At 40.7% G+C, this 12,842-nt stretch overlaps 2 protein-coding genes across 3 annotated transcripts; both read right to left on the bottom strand.

Moving 5' to 3' along the window:
- Positions 1–133: 133 nt before the first annotated feature.
- LOC146365907 (thrombospondin-type laminin G domain and EAR repeat-containing protein-like) lies at positions 134–8,861 on the bottom strand. The gene is made up of 13 exons (XM_084915657.1): positions 7,134–8,861; positions 5,936–6,159; positions 5,096–5,442; positions 4,600–4,690; positions 4,347–4,503; positions 4,121–4,252; positions 3,970–4,040; positions 3,689–3,847; positions 3,400–3,601; positions 3,088–3,320; positions 1,162–1,340; positions 936–1,037; positions 134–750 (listed from the first exon to the last, which is right to left on the bottom strand). The coding sequence occupies exons 1-13, from the start codon at positions 7,216–7,218 to the stop codon at positions 597–599; spliced, it is 2,136 nt and encodes a 711-aa protein (XP_084771783.1). The 5' UTR covers positions 7,219–8,861; the 3' UTR covers positions 134–596.
- Positions 8,862–8,988: 127 nt separating this feature from the next.
- sumo3a (small ubiquitin like modifier 3a) lies at positions 8,989–12,708 on the bottom strand. 2 transcript variants are annotated; one of them, XM_084915662.1, is made up of 4 exons: positions 12,554–12,705; positions 11,548–11,676; positions 11,386–11,457; positions 8,989–11,249 (listed from the first exon to the last, which is right to left on the bottom strand). In XM_084915662.1, the coding sequence occupies exons 1-4, from the start codon at positions 12,572–12,574 to the stop codon at positions 11,187–11,189; spliced, it is 285 nt and encodes a 94-aa protein (XP_084771788.1). In that variant the 5' UTR covers positions 12,575–12,705; the 3' UTR covers positions 8,989–11,186. The 2 variants fall into 2 exon arrangements, with proteins under 2 accessions (XP_084771788.1, XP_084771787.1); XM_084915661.1 differs by having other exon boundaries at positions 11,386–11,676; positions 12,554–12,708.
- Between the last annotated feature and the right edge of the window lie 134 nt (positions 12,709–12,842).

Below are 12,842 nucleotides of genomic sequence, written 5' to 3'. Positions count from 1 at the left end.
ATCATCATTCAAATATTAAACAACATTATCTGTTGGTATAAATAACTCTTATTCCATACATAAACACAATAATTAGAGTTTATTTAAATTTCAATAATTTACTATCACTTTTCATATACAATTCATGCAGTCAGAGGCAAAAATATAACAACAAACAATACAATTTTCTATTTAAGAAAACATATTACAGTTAGTAAACAAAATAATATTAAAACACAATGCTCTTACAGAGAGAGAGAGTATATAGACATTTGTATTAAGTTTTGTCACAAGATACACACAAATAGATATTAAAAACAGACTTTCTTTGGTCCATGTGATTTTTTTGTGTTAAAATGAGGTACATCAGTTGTTAACATATCACTGTGCGGCGGGTGACTGTATGCAGGGCTGATCACTGCAAAGGTACCCCAGCCAACACCCTGAGGGAATTTCTGAGCAGACAATAATTTAAAAAGTCAATAAAATTTCAATAATTAATTTAACCATTAAATGACCTTTTTAAATGACCTTTTGCAAATTATTTTCATACATGATAGATTGTGTACAATTACACAAATGCAGGACACAAAGCCACACTTTTTTTGTTTGTTTGTCTAGTAGGTTTTCAGCATGAACACTTTGGAGAGCGGTGCCTTGGCACTGGAGTAGATTAAATATGATTCTCCTTTAGCGCTGAAAAATTCCCAGTCACTGCACCCGATCGTTGGCAGCCAATGAACAGGAACGAATCCTTCATATCCCTGCCACCTAAAACCAAAACAGAAAGATGAATCCCATTAGTGCAGTATTTCCATCTGCTCTCACGGTAAGATAATAAATCAATATTAGAATTGTGTGTGTGTGATGTTTGAGATGGTTTCAAGGCGGATACCAAAAAGCAATAAGGTGGACTTATTTCACATTGGGAGGGGTGCTGTTGACAAGTTGAATACCTGTAGAGAATGCTGTTGAGAGAGTAGGATTCTCCATTGAAGGAGTTAGCAACAACCAGAAAATATTCCTGCCCGAGGCTGAAGAACTCCCAATCCACTGCACTGGAAAGAAAGAGGAAGGTATGTGGAGATAATGAACAGATAAAATGGCAGCAGACGCATCAAGAAAATGTTTCTGAGTGTGCGTACACCTGGTAAGTATTATCTGGTGATTGAACATCTATACCTGTAGGTGACAATGTCCTGGAAGCGGACAAACAGCTGTGCACTCATGTCCAGTTCATAGATAGTGGAGTTAATGGTGTACTGACTCGGTCCATTACCATGGAGTCTGTGTCCATTGGCAACAACCAAAAAAACTCTGCTGTCAATCTGGAACATTTCCCAGTCTGTGGCACAGAACGTCTAAAAGAAACAATCAATAAATCAAATACTTTAACCTTCAAATGGGAAACTCGTGGCACACAGAAGTTAAGTAAGTTGCATATTGCTGCTGATGGGAAGAGTTCTGCTGGTATTATATTTTACAGTGCTAGATGAGACTGCTGATACATGCAGGATCCGGTTTCAGCCAAAACAGATGGCCTCGCATTTGTGGCTACAATACTTTGGTATACAGAGGAGTTACCCAGACCTTCTGGCTGCAAAACAAGCCCAAATCATCCCTCCTCAACCACTGTGCTTGACAGCTGGTATGAGGTGTTTGTGCTGATAACCTGTGTCTGATTTTGTGCACTATGGTCAGATATCTGCACTTTGGTCTCATCTTTCCAACGGATATTCTTCAAGAGATCTTGTGGTTTGTTCAAATGCAACTTTGCAAACCTAATCCGTGCTGCCATGTTCTTTTTTAAGAGAAGAGTCTTTCCTAGCAACTTTGCCACTCAAGCCATACTTGTTCAGTCTTTTTCTAGTTGTGCTGTGTCTGAATCAGAAATGTAACTCTTGGGTTTTTTGTTTTTTTTTAATTTCTCTGAACAATGCACAGTCCAATCTCGGGGTGAATTTGTTGGGACATTCTTTTGACATCCACTGGACAGCTTTAAATATGACTTGGACTTTTCACTTACTTTGTTCCAGGAAATATTATAAGCCATTAAAAATGGCTCACCCCATGATAGATTTAGCCAAGCCAGAGTCACGAAGACATTACCTATGGCGCGCCATCCAAAACTGAAGATACTTAAGGAGGCGTGCCGATGCTTTTGGATTTACGACTCTCTATAATTAAAGCATATGCCAATAAACAAAAAAAGCAAAGATATATGGTCCACCTTTTTTCTGAAGACATGTCAAGCCTTTCATCAGTTTGTAGATAGATAGTTCATTAAATGTGAGCATTTTCAGAGTGAACTTGTCCTGCTTTTAATTCAACGTAAAGGAAAGATTTGGATAGGTGAGATCCAAATTGATAATATTAAATGTAGCCAATGGGCTAAAATTATTTTGAGATCCTGGGCATAAGCTAACAGATTCACTTTGCCTCTGTGAAATCAAAGAGCCAACATGACTAAAAGTATGTGATAAATATGTTTTCTGCCCCATTTTCTTTATTATTTCAGTTAATTAATTACCAGCAGCCCTGAGGTGTTCATGTACATCCTCACATCTCGCATGGGGCGTTCCCCTTAATTACACAATTCCTTCTGTTTTCTCTCGAGACTATTAATGTGTCAACACTCTCACATCAGATGTGGTTTGATTCAAATATACCATTCACTATCAGTTACACGTCAAAGCACCGTTATCACTCAAGCAAATCATAGCAAACCACATACTCTATTTTTTAAGGTAGTTTTTCATAATCATCAGATACAGATCTCATCAGGAGAAACCAAAGCCCAGAAGATGACTTCTTGCCATGGAGTGGAAACCATGCCGTCCTCAAACCCACTCAGAGTTTTGAGGGGTTTGTAGCGAAGCAGCAAACAGCTGATAGGAAAATATTTTTAGTCTATTTGAGCTACTGTCAGTGCGCCCCAGGGTGGCTGTGGCTACAATGTAACTTGCCATCACCAGTGTGCGAATGTGTGTGTGAATGGGTGGATGACTGGTTGTGTAAAGCGCTTTGGGGTCCTTAGGGACTAGTAAAAGCGCTATACAAATGCAGGCCATTTACCATTTACCATTTTACATTATTCTTATCACAAACCTTAATTTTCTGGAACACCTGGAAGTTTCCATTCACCCAAACGTAGATGACGGAGTCTAAAGAAGTGGTCACGCCATCAAAAGCATTGGCGACCACCAGGAAATAGTAAGGTCCGACAGTGAAGAACTCCCAGTCGTATGCCCCTGAAGTCTGGAGCATCTGGTGGACCTCAAAAGACTTTGATAATCTGTTCCACCTGTATATCACACTGTCTATAGTGTGATTCTTGTCACCTAAAAGCCAAACAAGCAAAAGATGCCATGCCAGGAACTGTGGAAGTTAACAGGTAGTATAGGTATATATTTATATTACCTTGTCTATGATTAGCGACAGCAAGATATGTATGTCCATCTATATTAAATGCCTCCCAGTCTCGGGCACAGTGAGTCAGCAGAGTCTGGAACTGCACAAATCTTTTTCTCCTTTTGCTCCACTTGTAAATCACAGAAAAGTCCACCTGTGAGTCTTTGTTAAATCGCCTGTCTCCCCCGGAATTAGACACCACCAGATATATCTACATTAAAAACAACAAAAGAGAAAGAGTATAGGTTTAAAGCTTTTAGTAGGATTAAAGTGTGATTTTTCCACTAACTTGTCACACCTTATTGCCAATGCTGAAATGCCTCCAAGCCAGGGCTCCGTTGGTGCTGATATTCTGATAGAGTTGGAAACCTGTTTTAGTCCAGAGATACACAGCAGAGCCAGATGTCGACCGATGAGCCATAGCAGCCATCAGACCCATACCAGGTACCTGGAACAGCTGGAGATTGGATTTTTTTTTTTCACAGTGGGCTTATGTACAGGAAATCCCAAATGAAAGTGAAACAAAAGTATCAGACAATAAGACCTAAGTCAGTTTCACAGCAAATGGTGGATAAATACCTCTATGTCGTGGGTCTCTGAGCTGGTGGTGAGCACCTGATGTTCCAGCACATAGTCCAGCCTTTTGCGATCTGTGTTAATGAAAATGAATGGTTTATGTGATTTTATTTCATAGAAACAAGAACAGAAACAGTGGTAGTTGGAGTCTCACCCTCTAACACAGTGATCCAAACTGTACCGTCACAGAGGTAGAGGCCCTTTTTGAGGGGATTAAACCACAGCTGGCCCTGTAGCTGCTCCGAGCATGACTTCTCCAAGCCCACAGACACTCTAGCTTCAGTTTCTGACATATTAAAAATCAGAAAGCAATCAAAGAGGCAAGCAAACATGCAATGTCTTATTTATACTGAGTAAAAATACATGCATATGCAAATTACCATAGGTATTCACATGTCTATCATCTTCTGCTCCTGTGGCTGGCAGGTCTAAAAACAGTGGTGGTACTGACAGAGCTGCTAGCTGGGGGTCAGAAGAGGGGCAGATCTGATGGGTAGCATCTGAACCTGGCACCAAAACCAGCTGTCGCAGTAGACCCTGGATATGTGGTCACAGAAGAGTCAATCATTTCTGAGTTCATGGCATATCCTTTACAAATCTTATTATAGTCTGAAATAAAGAAATGCATCTTACTGAAAACAAGCCCTTCCACAGCCCCCGACTACCAATGTGGAATCTGGATCCCTGAATGTTGAGGTCTGAAGGGAAAGGCCTGGAGGGAATGCTGTTTGGCATAAAAGATATATATAATTATTTCTAATAGGTGGAGTAAGTTCTTTTTCTTCTGTAAATGAACTAAATTCTCTATAATTAAAGTAGTTCATTCTGTTCTTCTCATTCTAGGACTCAGTGTGAGACATGAACTGTATTACATGTACAAGTGCTGTGTGGGTGTTGATATTCCTCCTTTCGGCGTGCCAGAGGGAGTTTCCACTAAAAAACCATCTATCACACACTGTCAGGCTACTGTGATATGGCTGCAGGGCATATGCAGATTTTGAGCAGGACCGTTTTATTGTGGTGAAGGATCTACTGCGCCTCAAGGCAAAATCGGAGGGAACAGAGTAAAGTGGGAAACAGACGTATCCACCCAGAGAACAGAGAAGAGAAATAGGGGAGAGAAACTTACATTTCCACTGGTGAGCTGCAATCCACTGTGAGCTTCACGTGATGACTACCAATGGCTAAAACAAGAGTGTGCCACTGGCTGTCAGCCAGCTGGGTGCCTCGAAACACCCAGTGCTCTACAACCCCTCTGTGACCTTTATAAAGGAAGTGCAGACGCTTTCCTGAGAATTTAAGTCCAAGAATGAGGCGCCCATCACTTTTGACTCTCGTCTTCTGACTGTGTTGCTCTTCTCCAGTGATACTTGACTCTTTATTGCTTTTCAAGCTGCTGCCTCCATTGTTCTCCTTTTTGTTCTGATCCACTGGTCGTCCTTTCGGCCCCATCAGAGAAAACACATATTCATTCCCCTGTTTGGAAAAACAAGAAAGAAGCTCAGGCACACTGAATTTGGCACCGGACGATGGTAACAAAGTGCATACGCTTTTTACTTAAGAATGGAGTTTTTTAGGTGATGGGTAATGAACTATGTTGCATTTTGAAACACTAAATTGCACTACAAGAACAGACTTGCATGTAAGTTTAATTGCAAATAAATCAATAGGCAGTAAATATGAGCAATACCGACATCTGTGTCAAGTTTAGCAGCGTATGCATTCATCTTTCTGTCAGGGTTAATATGGCACTGTAACAGGAATTTCTGTCAAATCTATTCTGTGTTTTGGGTTTGCAGAGACACAGTCTTTCTATTTATGTAACACACAACATCTCCTCAAGCAAAGCAGGGTGGAGTGGTGGCATCTATTATTTTACTTAAGTAATCAACTGTTATTAATTACAACATATTCCTATTTTCACACCCCTGCAGTCATTAGTACCGAGGCGTTTCAGTCAGATGCTCACCTTGGGTGCACCGTCGGTGACTTTTAATGTCAGAACGATGGAGAATTCCTTGGGGAAGAGGTCACATTTCACCAGTATCTGGGAGGAGGGAAAGCTCAGTGCGGTATCAGGGCTTGAGAAATGAATCCCACTCACCCCGCCGGCCTGCTTCATGTGCACCCCCGGCACAAGTTTGGATGGGTCCCTCTCAAGGACAAAAGATAGAAGATCCAGGGGAAGTGAACCTGAACAAAATATGCAAATAAAGACTATGGCAGTGACTTTTATGGCCAAACTTTAAACTTCCTCATGTTGCAAAAGTAAAACTGCAGAATTCCTGGGATGATTAATGGGTTAGAAAAGAATAAAAGCTGAAAGTTTTTAAAGTGGATTTAAACAAAATCGCTCTCAGGCTGCAGTAGAAGTAATCTATTCACCGTACTTCACACTTTCACTCAACTTCAGTACATTAGAATAATTTAATAACTTTAGGTTTTGCAATGAAAAGTGTGATTTGATGCTTTATTGTAAAAAAAAAAAGAAAGAAAAATACTTAAAAGCATATAAAGTTTGAGCTGAAATGATTAGTGCACCAGCAGGATTACTTACTCTATATACCTTAAGTGCTGAGTGTGGTAGAGCATCCTCAAACCAGAGGTTTGTTTTAAAGGGACACGAGTTAAAAAGGTCAGGATCCACAGGAAACTAATAAATTCCTCAATGCCCCAGTACTAATGCCACCACCGCACCCTGGAGTGTGAGAAACAGCCCTAGGTAGTGGTGGGGTTTTATGAGACTTCAGTGGGTTTGTTATCTAATTATTTTTTTTAAAAAGATACTCTTTCCTAAGCAACGATAACAGAAAAATAATAATACTCCCACACTGATGAGACATCACGTAAACATGCGCTGTGTACGTCCTAATATTTCAATGTGTACGGGATTGTTGTGGAATCCCAACCACACCCAATGTCTGTACTTGTTTATGGATGTTAATTTAGGTTAAAGTGGCATGCACGCCCACACAGAGAAGCACTCCTACTGTACTGTAGGCAGATGCAGACAGCTGGAATTACCAAAAAGTATTTTAGCTAGAGGGGCTTCCTGGGTTTTGGATGAAACAGTAAGCCATTCGCTGTATAATAGTTAACTAAACATTACATGTGCTTAACTCAGCTGAGACTGGAAGAGATAAAATAGAATAAAAATGGAATAATACCTGTACATTGCCTCCATGTTTCTGTGGCTGTCTCAGTTACTCTTAACCCCAGGAGAAGGAACGGCATAAATATCAGCGTTGACATTGCAGAAAATCGGTTTGTTTCAGTTTCCAGTTGGCAGGAATGTCTCCATACTGAAGGTATTTCTTTGCCTATCCTAAATGACAACACACACCAGAAAGCTGTGTACTCTTCATATTGAGCCTGCGAAGAATTCCAGCTCCAAACAAAAAAATGTCTATGAAGAAACTCGGGTGAAAATCATTAAAGTCACACTGGTAACCTAAGATTGATGTTAGGAGTAGGAAGTCCCAGAGCATCCGCGCTTGGAGAGATCCATTCATAAGTGTGGAAAAACCTGCACCTGCAGCTCCTTTTAAACTCCGGAGTCATGCAAATCACTAAGCACCCTGTCAGTCATCCTCACTCAACCACAAATCTGATGACACAGACCTGCCAGAGGGGTGAGCTGCACCACTTTGTGAATGTATACGTGTACGCTCACAGATAAGCAGACAGACACAATATCTGAATGTGATCACATGAAAAATGATTGATTAAAGGGCTTTTTTATTGTTATTATTAAAAGGCAATCAAAAGAAAACAACAACACTTGCACAAGCTTTGGTCAAGGAGTGCATACAAGCCAAGCTTTTACTATATTAGTTGTGATCGCACTTTAGTGTATGTGCAGGACATCTGGATGTTTCCTGAAAGCTCTGCAAGTATTGAAAAGGTAATTATGTTTCAAGATAGTAAAGCTAAATAGTATGCTGAACCACATATATGTTTTGAATTAGCAAAATAGTATTAAAATAAGCAAAGACTGTAATGGACAAAGTACTAAGAGCAGCTTGGTCAGATAGTTTTTGCAATTAATACATATTTGCATGTATGTCAACCTGGCTGGGCCAAGTCAGTCACAGTGGAGTACCTGAAAGTGTACAGTCTCCTACAGAGGAGTGTTTAGTGCCACTCAAACTCGACATTCATTGATTTCCTCAAGTCTGTTTAGTCTTATTTTGATGGTCACCAGGTGCTCATGAGGAACAGCGGCATGTCAGCTTGTGTCAGATCTCTCAGAACCATCTGGCACATTTACAAGGCAAATGACACCGTCTTTCTTCTTCTACCCACATTAAGATTATGGACGCCACAAATATCAAGGATGCAAAATACATACCAGTATATTTTCCTTTATCCATTCATCAATCTCTCTTACTGCCAGGAACAGCAGTTACACCCCTGAACCTGTTTAGATGAAGAAAAGCAGATGCAGATTGTCCACCGGTGCCTGATTTTCCTTATTCCTGGTTTGACTCATCGGCCGCTATGATTAATCTTATCACTGTTCCGGTTATACTGAATGCAAGTATTCACACAGACTATCAGATGAGACGCCGCGTTCTAAATTTGGACCTGGGTAATAAAGATGATGGTGAAGTTTTAGATGATAATCAGTGTTTGTCCTTTTTTAACTCATCTAAATTTAGTCATCTTTTGTCTACTACAGGAAGAAGTGTGCTTGAGGACCACTTCAGAACCTCATTTTCTGAAACACACTTCAGCTAAGTTTACAGTTTTTCCCACTACTTTCATGTTTTTATGAAAGCAAAGCTTTAGCAAACCCATGACATGGTATTGGTATGGACCAGTGGTGCCACCTAATGGTTACTTTTGCACATTAGAAAGCAGGTTTTCGGTGCTTTTGGATCCTTAGCTCCCATCTGTGTGCATCTGGATACCCAAATTTCATCCCTCCCTTCCCTGGAGACAGAAAAGGGGCTTTAAGTTATATTTTTTAAAACAAACAGATTAGCTGGTCAAACACAAAAACAAAAACTTGACATCAAATCTGAGTACCAAACTATATTTATTGTATACAGTAGTAAAAGACCACAAATAATGTACAAATCAGTAGAGAAAACATAACATGACAAGACCTGGTCCCCGTTCTTCGTACTTTACAGTTTAGCTCAGCTGACCTTTGTCCAGGTCACTGGGTTCTTGAAATGCGAGCGGAAGGCTGCTTGTTGGCATCGTAAAGTGTGCTCTTACTTTGTGTGACGAAAGCTGGAATCATGATCGCTGACTGGCTTGTGCAGATGCATGTCGCACAAACACTCAACATTTCTCTGTGCAATACAATATTGACAGATGCTTACTGATGGCTGTGCAAGGAAATAAGGTTTCATTTCTCAGTACTGGCACCAACTCTTAACTATTCATATAAAAGATGAAAAACATTTACTGTAGTAGCTGAAAATGTTCAGACAGTTTTTAAAGCACGTATTAAAACCTACATTTCATTTTGTTGCAGTGTATTTTTAACTTTGAAAGGTGCAACCTTTTCTAATAACTTGAATCCAACTAACTTCAAAAAAGCTGGGTTTTTCTTTTCAGGATTTGAGCTTAATGAACCGCGGCTGAACTGGGGGGAGGAAAGGGGAAAAAAAGAAATCCTAGCTCATTTCAGACTATTTACATTCAAAGATAATTTGGTTACCCACATACGAAGAACGGGGCCCTGTGGGTACAGAACACTTGTCTCCCAAACTCCAATGGCTGACCTCCTGATATGAAACAAACTGCATGCTTCACTCTCCAGAATGTAAAAATAGTGAAAGACGCTCATCACCACTTGAAAGACTGCCACTGTAACAACACACAAGCAGACAGCATCTCAGCAGCTGGCACAGCAGTGAAAAGTGTCGTTGGTGTCTTTTAGCAAAGACAGTCCAACTTTTGTTGGATACCCTTGCTCAAACTTGAACCTGCTCCTCTTCAAAGCACATCTAAAACTCAGTGTTCCCGTCGGCCTACTTGTGCTAGGGCAATACAGGGGATGAGACACCTGACCTAAAAAAAACAAAACATTCAGGAACCTTTCAGTTATTCCCACTCACAGTCCACCCTCTACAACAAGCAGACCTGCTTTTGAGATCATCACAAGGACCGGTCACTAGCCCACTTTGGAAAAAAACAGAACCAAAAAGAAAAATGTTATGTATTTTGCACCAAGAGACTCTTTACACAATCAAACGCCGACCAGCTTATACCGTGGATGCACTTCTGTGATATAGATGAATTCTTTCCCCTGAAACAAGCATTTCTGCATAAGCATATATCCATCTGTACCGCAGATACCCACAGTCACTGAGTAGCCATCTAAGAGGAAACAAACACTGATGCAATATAAATGCCTTTAAATGTGACAGTTTTCACCTTGAAGTTGGCTTTTTAAAGAGAAGCACGTCAAATATGAAGCAGACGTTCTGTTTTTGGAGTATTGGTTCAAGCCCCACAACATTTATCTAACACCCATTCTGATACTGCTGTACAGGAGGGGGAAAAAAATGTCGACCATATGCCCCATGGGTGTTAATGTTTAAAATAACAGATGAAAAAACAAAAAATAACATTTACAAAAGAAAAGAAACATTGCAGAAGCACCTAAAATGCAAAGAATTAAAATTCCTTTAACAAAAAAAAAAAAAAAAAAAAAAAAAAAAAAAAGGAGTCACCATTCAGACAACAAACACACAGAAAAGCAAAGTGAAATGGGAAACGTGTGTATTATGTTCAGATAGTGCTTCCACTTCAAACCATTTTTATGCCCACTGACAGTGACCCCTGGACAAAACACTTGCAGAGCCTCGCATTCAACCCTGATGGATGAAAACAGTGACAAACTACTGGATACTAAGCTTTCACTGCACAGTGAACCAAAAGCAGTGACAAACCAGGAACAGCTGTGATGAGTTGTTGGTCCAATCACAGCCGGCGGTGCCAGAAGGAAATCGGTGTCCTGATTGGCCAGCAGAGAGACTGTTGACACACAAAAGTTCAGTCCTGACTGAGACAGCACATAAACAGCCAACGAGCGCCCCCCCCGCCCACACCTGACGAAAACCATGACAGACATCTTTAAACTGAAATAATAATAATAATAATAATAATAATATAAGATGAGGGGAGTGGTGGGGAAGGCATGGACAGTGAGATGGTTGAGGGCGTTGTCTGAGGGTGGCTGTCAATGAGGTGGGTAGGGCTTAGCAATGCCCGCCTGTCTGCTGCTGGAAAACATCTATGGTGTCTTCATCTTCCATTTCCAGCTGAGAAAAAGATGTTCCATATATTAATTATTTTACAGTATTGCAAACATATTCAATTTATTTAGGGGACAAGTGCGCTGTAATCTTAAAGAAACAATGTGTTTCAATAATGGTTTCAAGTGCATAATAATCATACCTGTGCAGGCGTATCCGTCTCATTGATCGGCTGGCCATCAAACCTGAACCTGATCTGCCTTATTGAGAGACCCTGCAGATGAAGATGCCGCATTTTCGTTAAAAGAACAGCAAAGTTAAGTGTGCAAGTAATCATGCTGCTTAAGAACTTACAGCAGCTTACCTGTCGTTCACAGTATGCCTTCATTAGTTTACTGAGAGGTGTGTGCCTTTTTATTTTAAACTGAACCACCGACCCATCCTGCCCTGCAACCTTGAGGTTGATGTGGTCATTCTCAGTCTTTACTCCTTCCTGTAGGAACACAATGGTTTAACACTTGATAAACAAATGGATTAGCAACCACAGTAATGCATAGTACGTATACGTTTTCTTTAAAGCGACATACACAATACTGTTAGCCTTGCTAGCTCAGACATACAGAAAGTAAACTAATAGGCATATAATCCCACAATTTTAACTGCCGTGTCACAAAACACAGATGTGACTTGTGTTGAATTACTGCCAGACTATTCAATTGATGCTTTGATTAAAACAAAACGTACATTGGAGCTCAATAACACAGGCATGCTACCATATGCGTTCACACAAGGCACTCACAGGCGCTAACGTTAGCATCGTTAGCTCCGGGCTAGGCTCAGAACCACTGGCGAGTTTAGCTACCGGCTAACGCCGCTAGCAGTTTTGTTATGAAGTATTGTGGTACAACAAGCAGCACAACGAAAAAATTAAAACAAATAAAATAAAAACTACCAGAATACCATAGTCACATCAGTTTTTAAGGCAGTGCGTCACCTCCATTTGCGCTCTTCTGCCACTGCTGCAGTTGCGGCATTTGCGGCGTTGCGGACATAGGTGGTCCCGTTTCGACAAAGAAAAAAATCCGCAAATAACAATCATGGTGTAATTGACATTCCTGCTCCCAACCTTTTAGACCCCAATTAGCGGGACAACATCCCTCCAAAACTCACCTACAGTGAGCTGTGTGAGCGCATATAGACGCACATATGAATGTGCGAGTACTCATTCATTTGCGAAACAAACACTGCGCCGATTTAGAGAAACGTGCAAACCAGGCCATTTTTAGATTGCACATATAAGCGACGGTTTCGCAGGAGCTCGCCTCAGCCATCATAACAAGCAAGCAGTTATATAAACATCTATATATTACCTTTGGCTTTTCCTCTGACATCTCGGCAGGATTTCGCGTTGCAGTTTACAGAATAATCTGCTAGTTCGGCTTTATTTGTCTTTCTGCCGCCTTCTGTCCTCTCCTCTGCCCTGCTAACGGGTGCGCGCTTCAAACCGCTGCTGCAAATAAGCCATTGGCCCTTAAAACACCACGTGGTTGCCAAATCGCGGGAGCGCGCGTCTATGCAAAAAAACTCGATCACGCGAGGAATCTATATGAAAATCTCTTATTGTGCGCACAAATTAAACCAAATAATGAGCCACCTGTG

Source organism: Perissodus microlepis, chromosome 19, assembly GCF_051167445.1.
Source record: "Perissodus microlepis isolate ML-2025 ecotype Zambia chromosome 19, ASM5116744v1, whole genome shotgun sequence".
Classification (NCBI taxonomy): Eukaryota; Metazoa; Chordata; class Actinopteri; order Cichliformes; family Cichlidae; genus Perissodus; species Perissodus microlepis.
Note: the sequence above shows the minus strand (reverse complement) of the source record. Positions and strands in the feature narration are given on the sequence as shown.

What these genes read in the sequence shown, in the direction of transcription:
- LOC146365907 (XM_084915657.1), bottom strand. Translation starts at nt 7,218, where the DNA reads ATGTCAACGCTGATATTTATGCCGTTCCTTCTCCTGGGGTTAAGAGTA. An exon ending in TGTCGCTAATCATAGACAAG is followed by an intron (nt 3,321 to 3,399) that starts GTAATATAAATA and finishes TTTGGCTTTTAG; the next exon opens with GTGACAAGAATCACACTATA. An exon ending in AGGTGTTCCAGAAAATTAAG is followed by an intron (nt 1,341 to 3,087) that starts GTTTGTGATAAG and finishes TGTTTCTTTTAG; the next exon opens with ACGTTCTGTGCCACAGACTG.
- sumo3a (XM_084915661.1), bottom strand. Translation starts at nt 12,574, where the DNA reads ATGTCAGAGGAAAAGCCAAAG. An exon ending in TGTCAGAGGAAAAGCCAAAG is followed by an intron (nt 11,677 to 12,553) that starts GTAATATATAGA and finishes GTGTTCCTACAG; the next exon opens with GAAGGAGTAAAGACTGAGAA. An exon ending in AGACGGATACGCCTGCACAG is followed by an intron (nt 11,250 to 11,385) that starts GTATGATTATTA and finishes TCTTTTTCTCAG; the next exon opens with CTGGAAATGGAAGATGAAGA.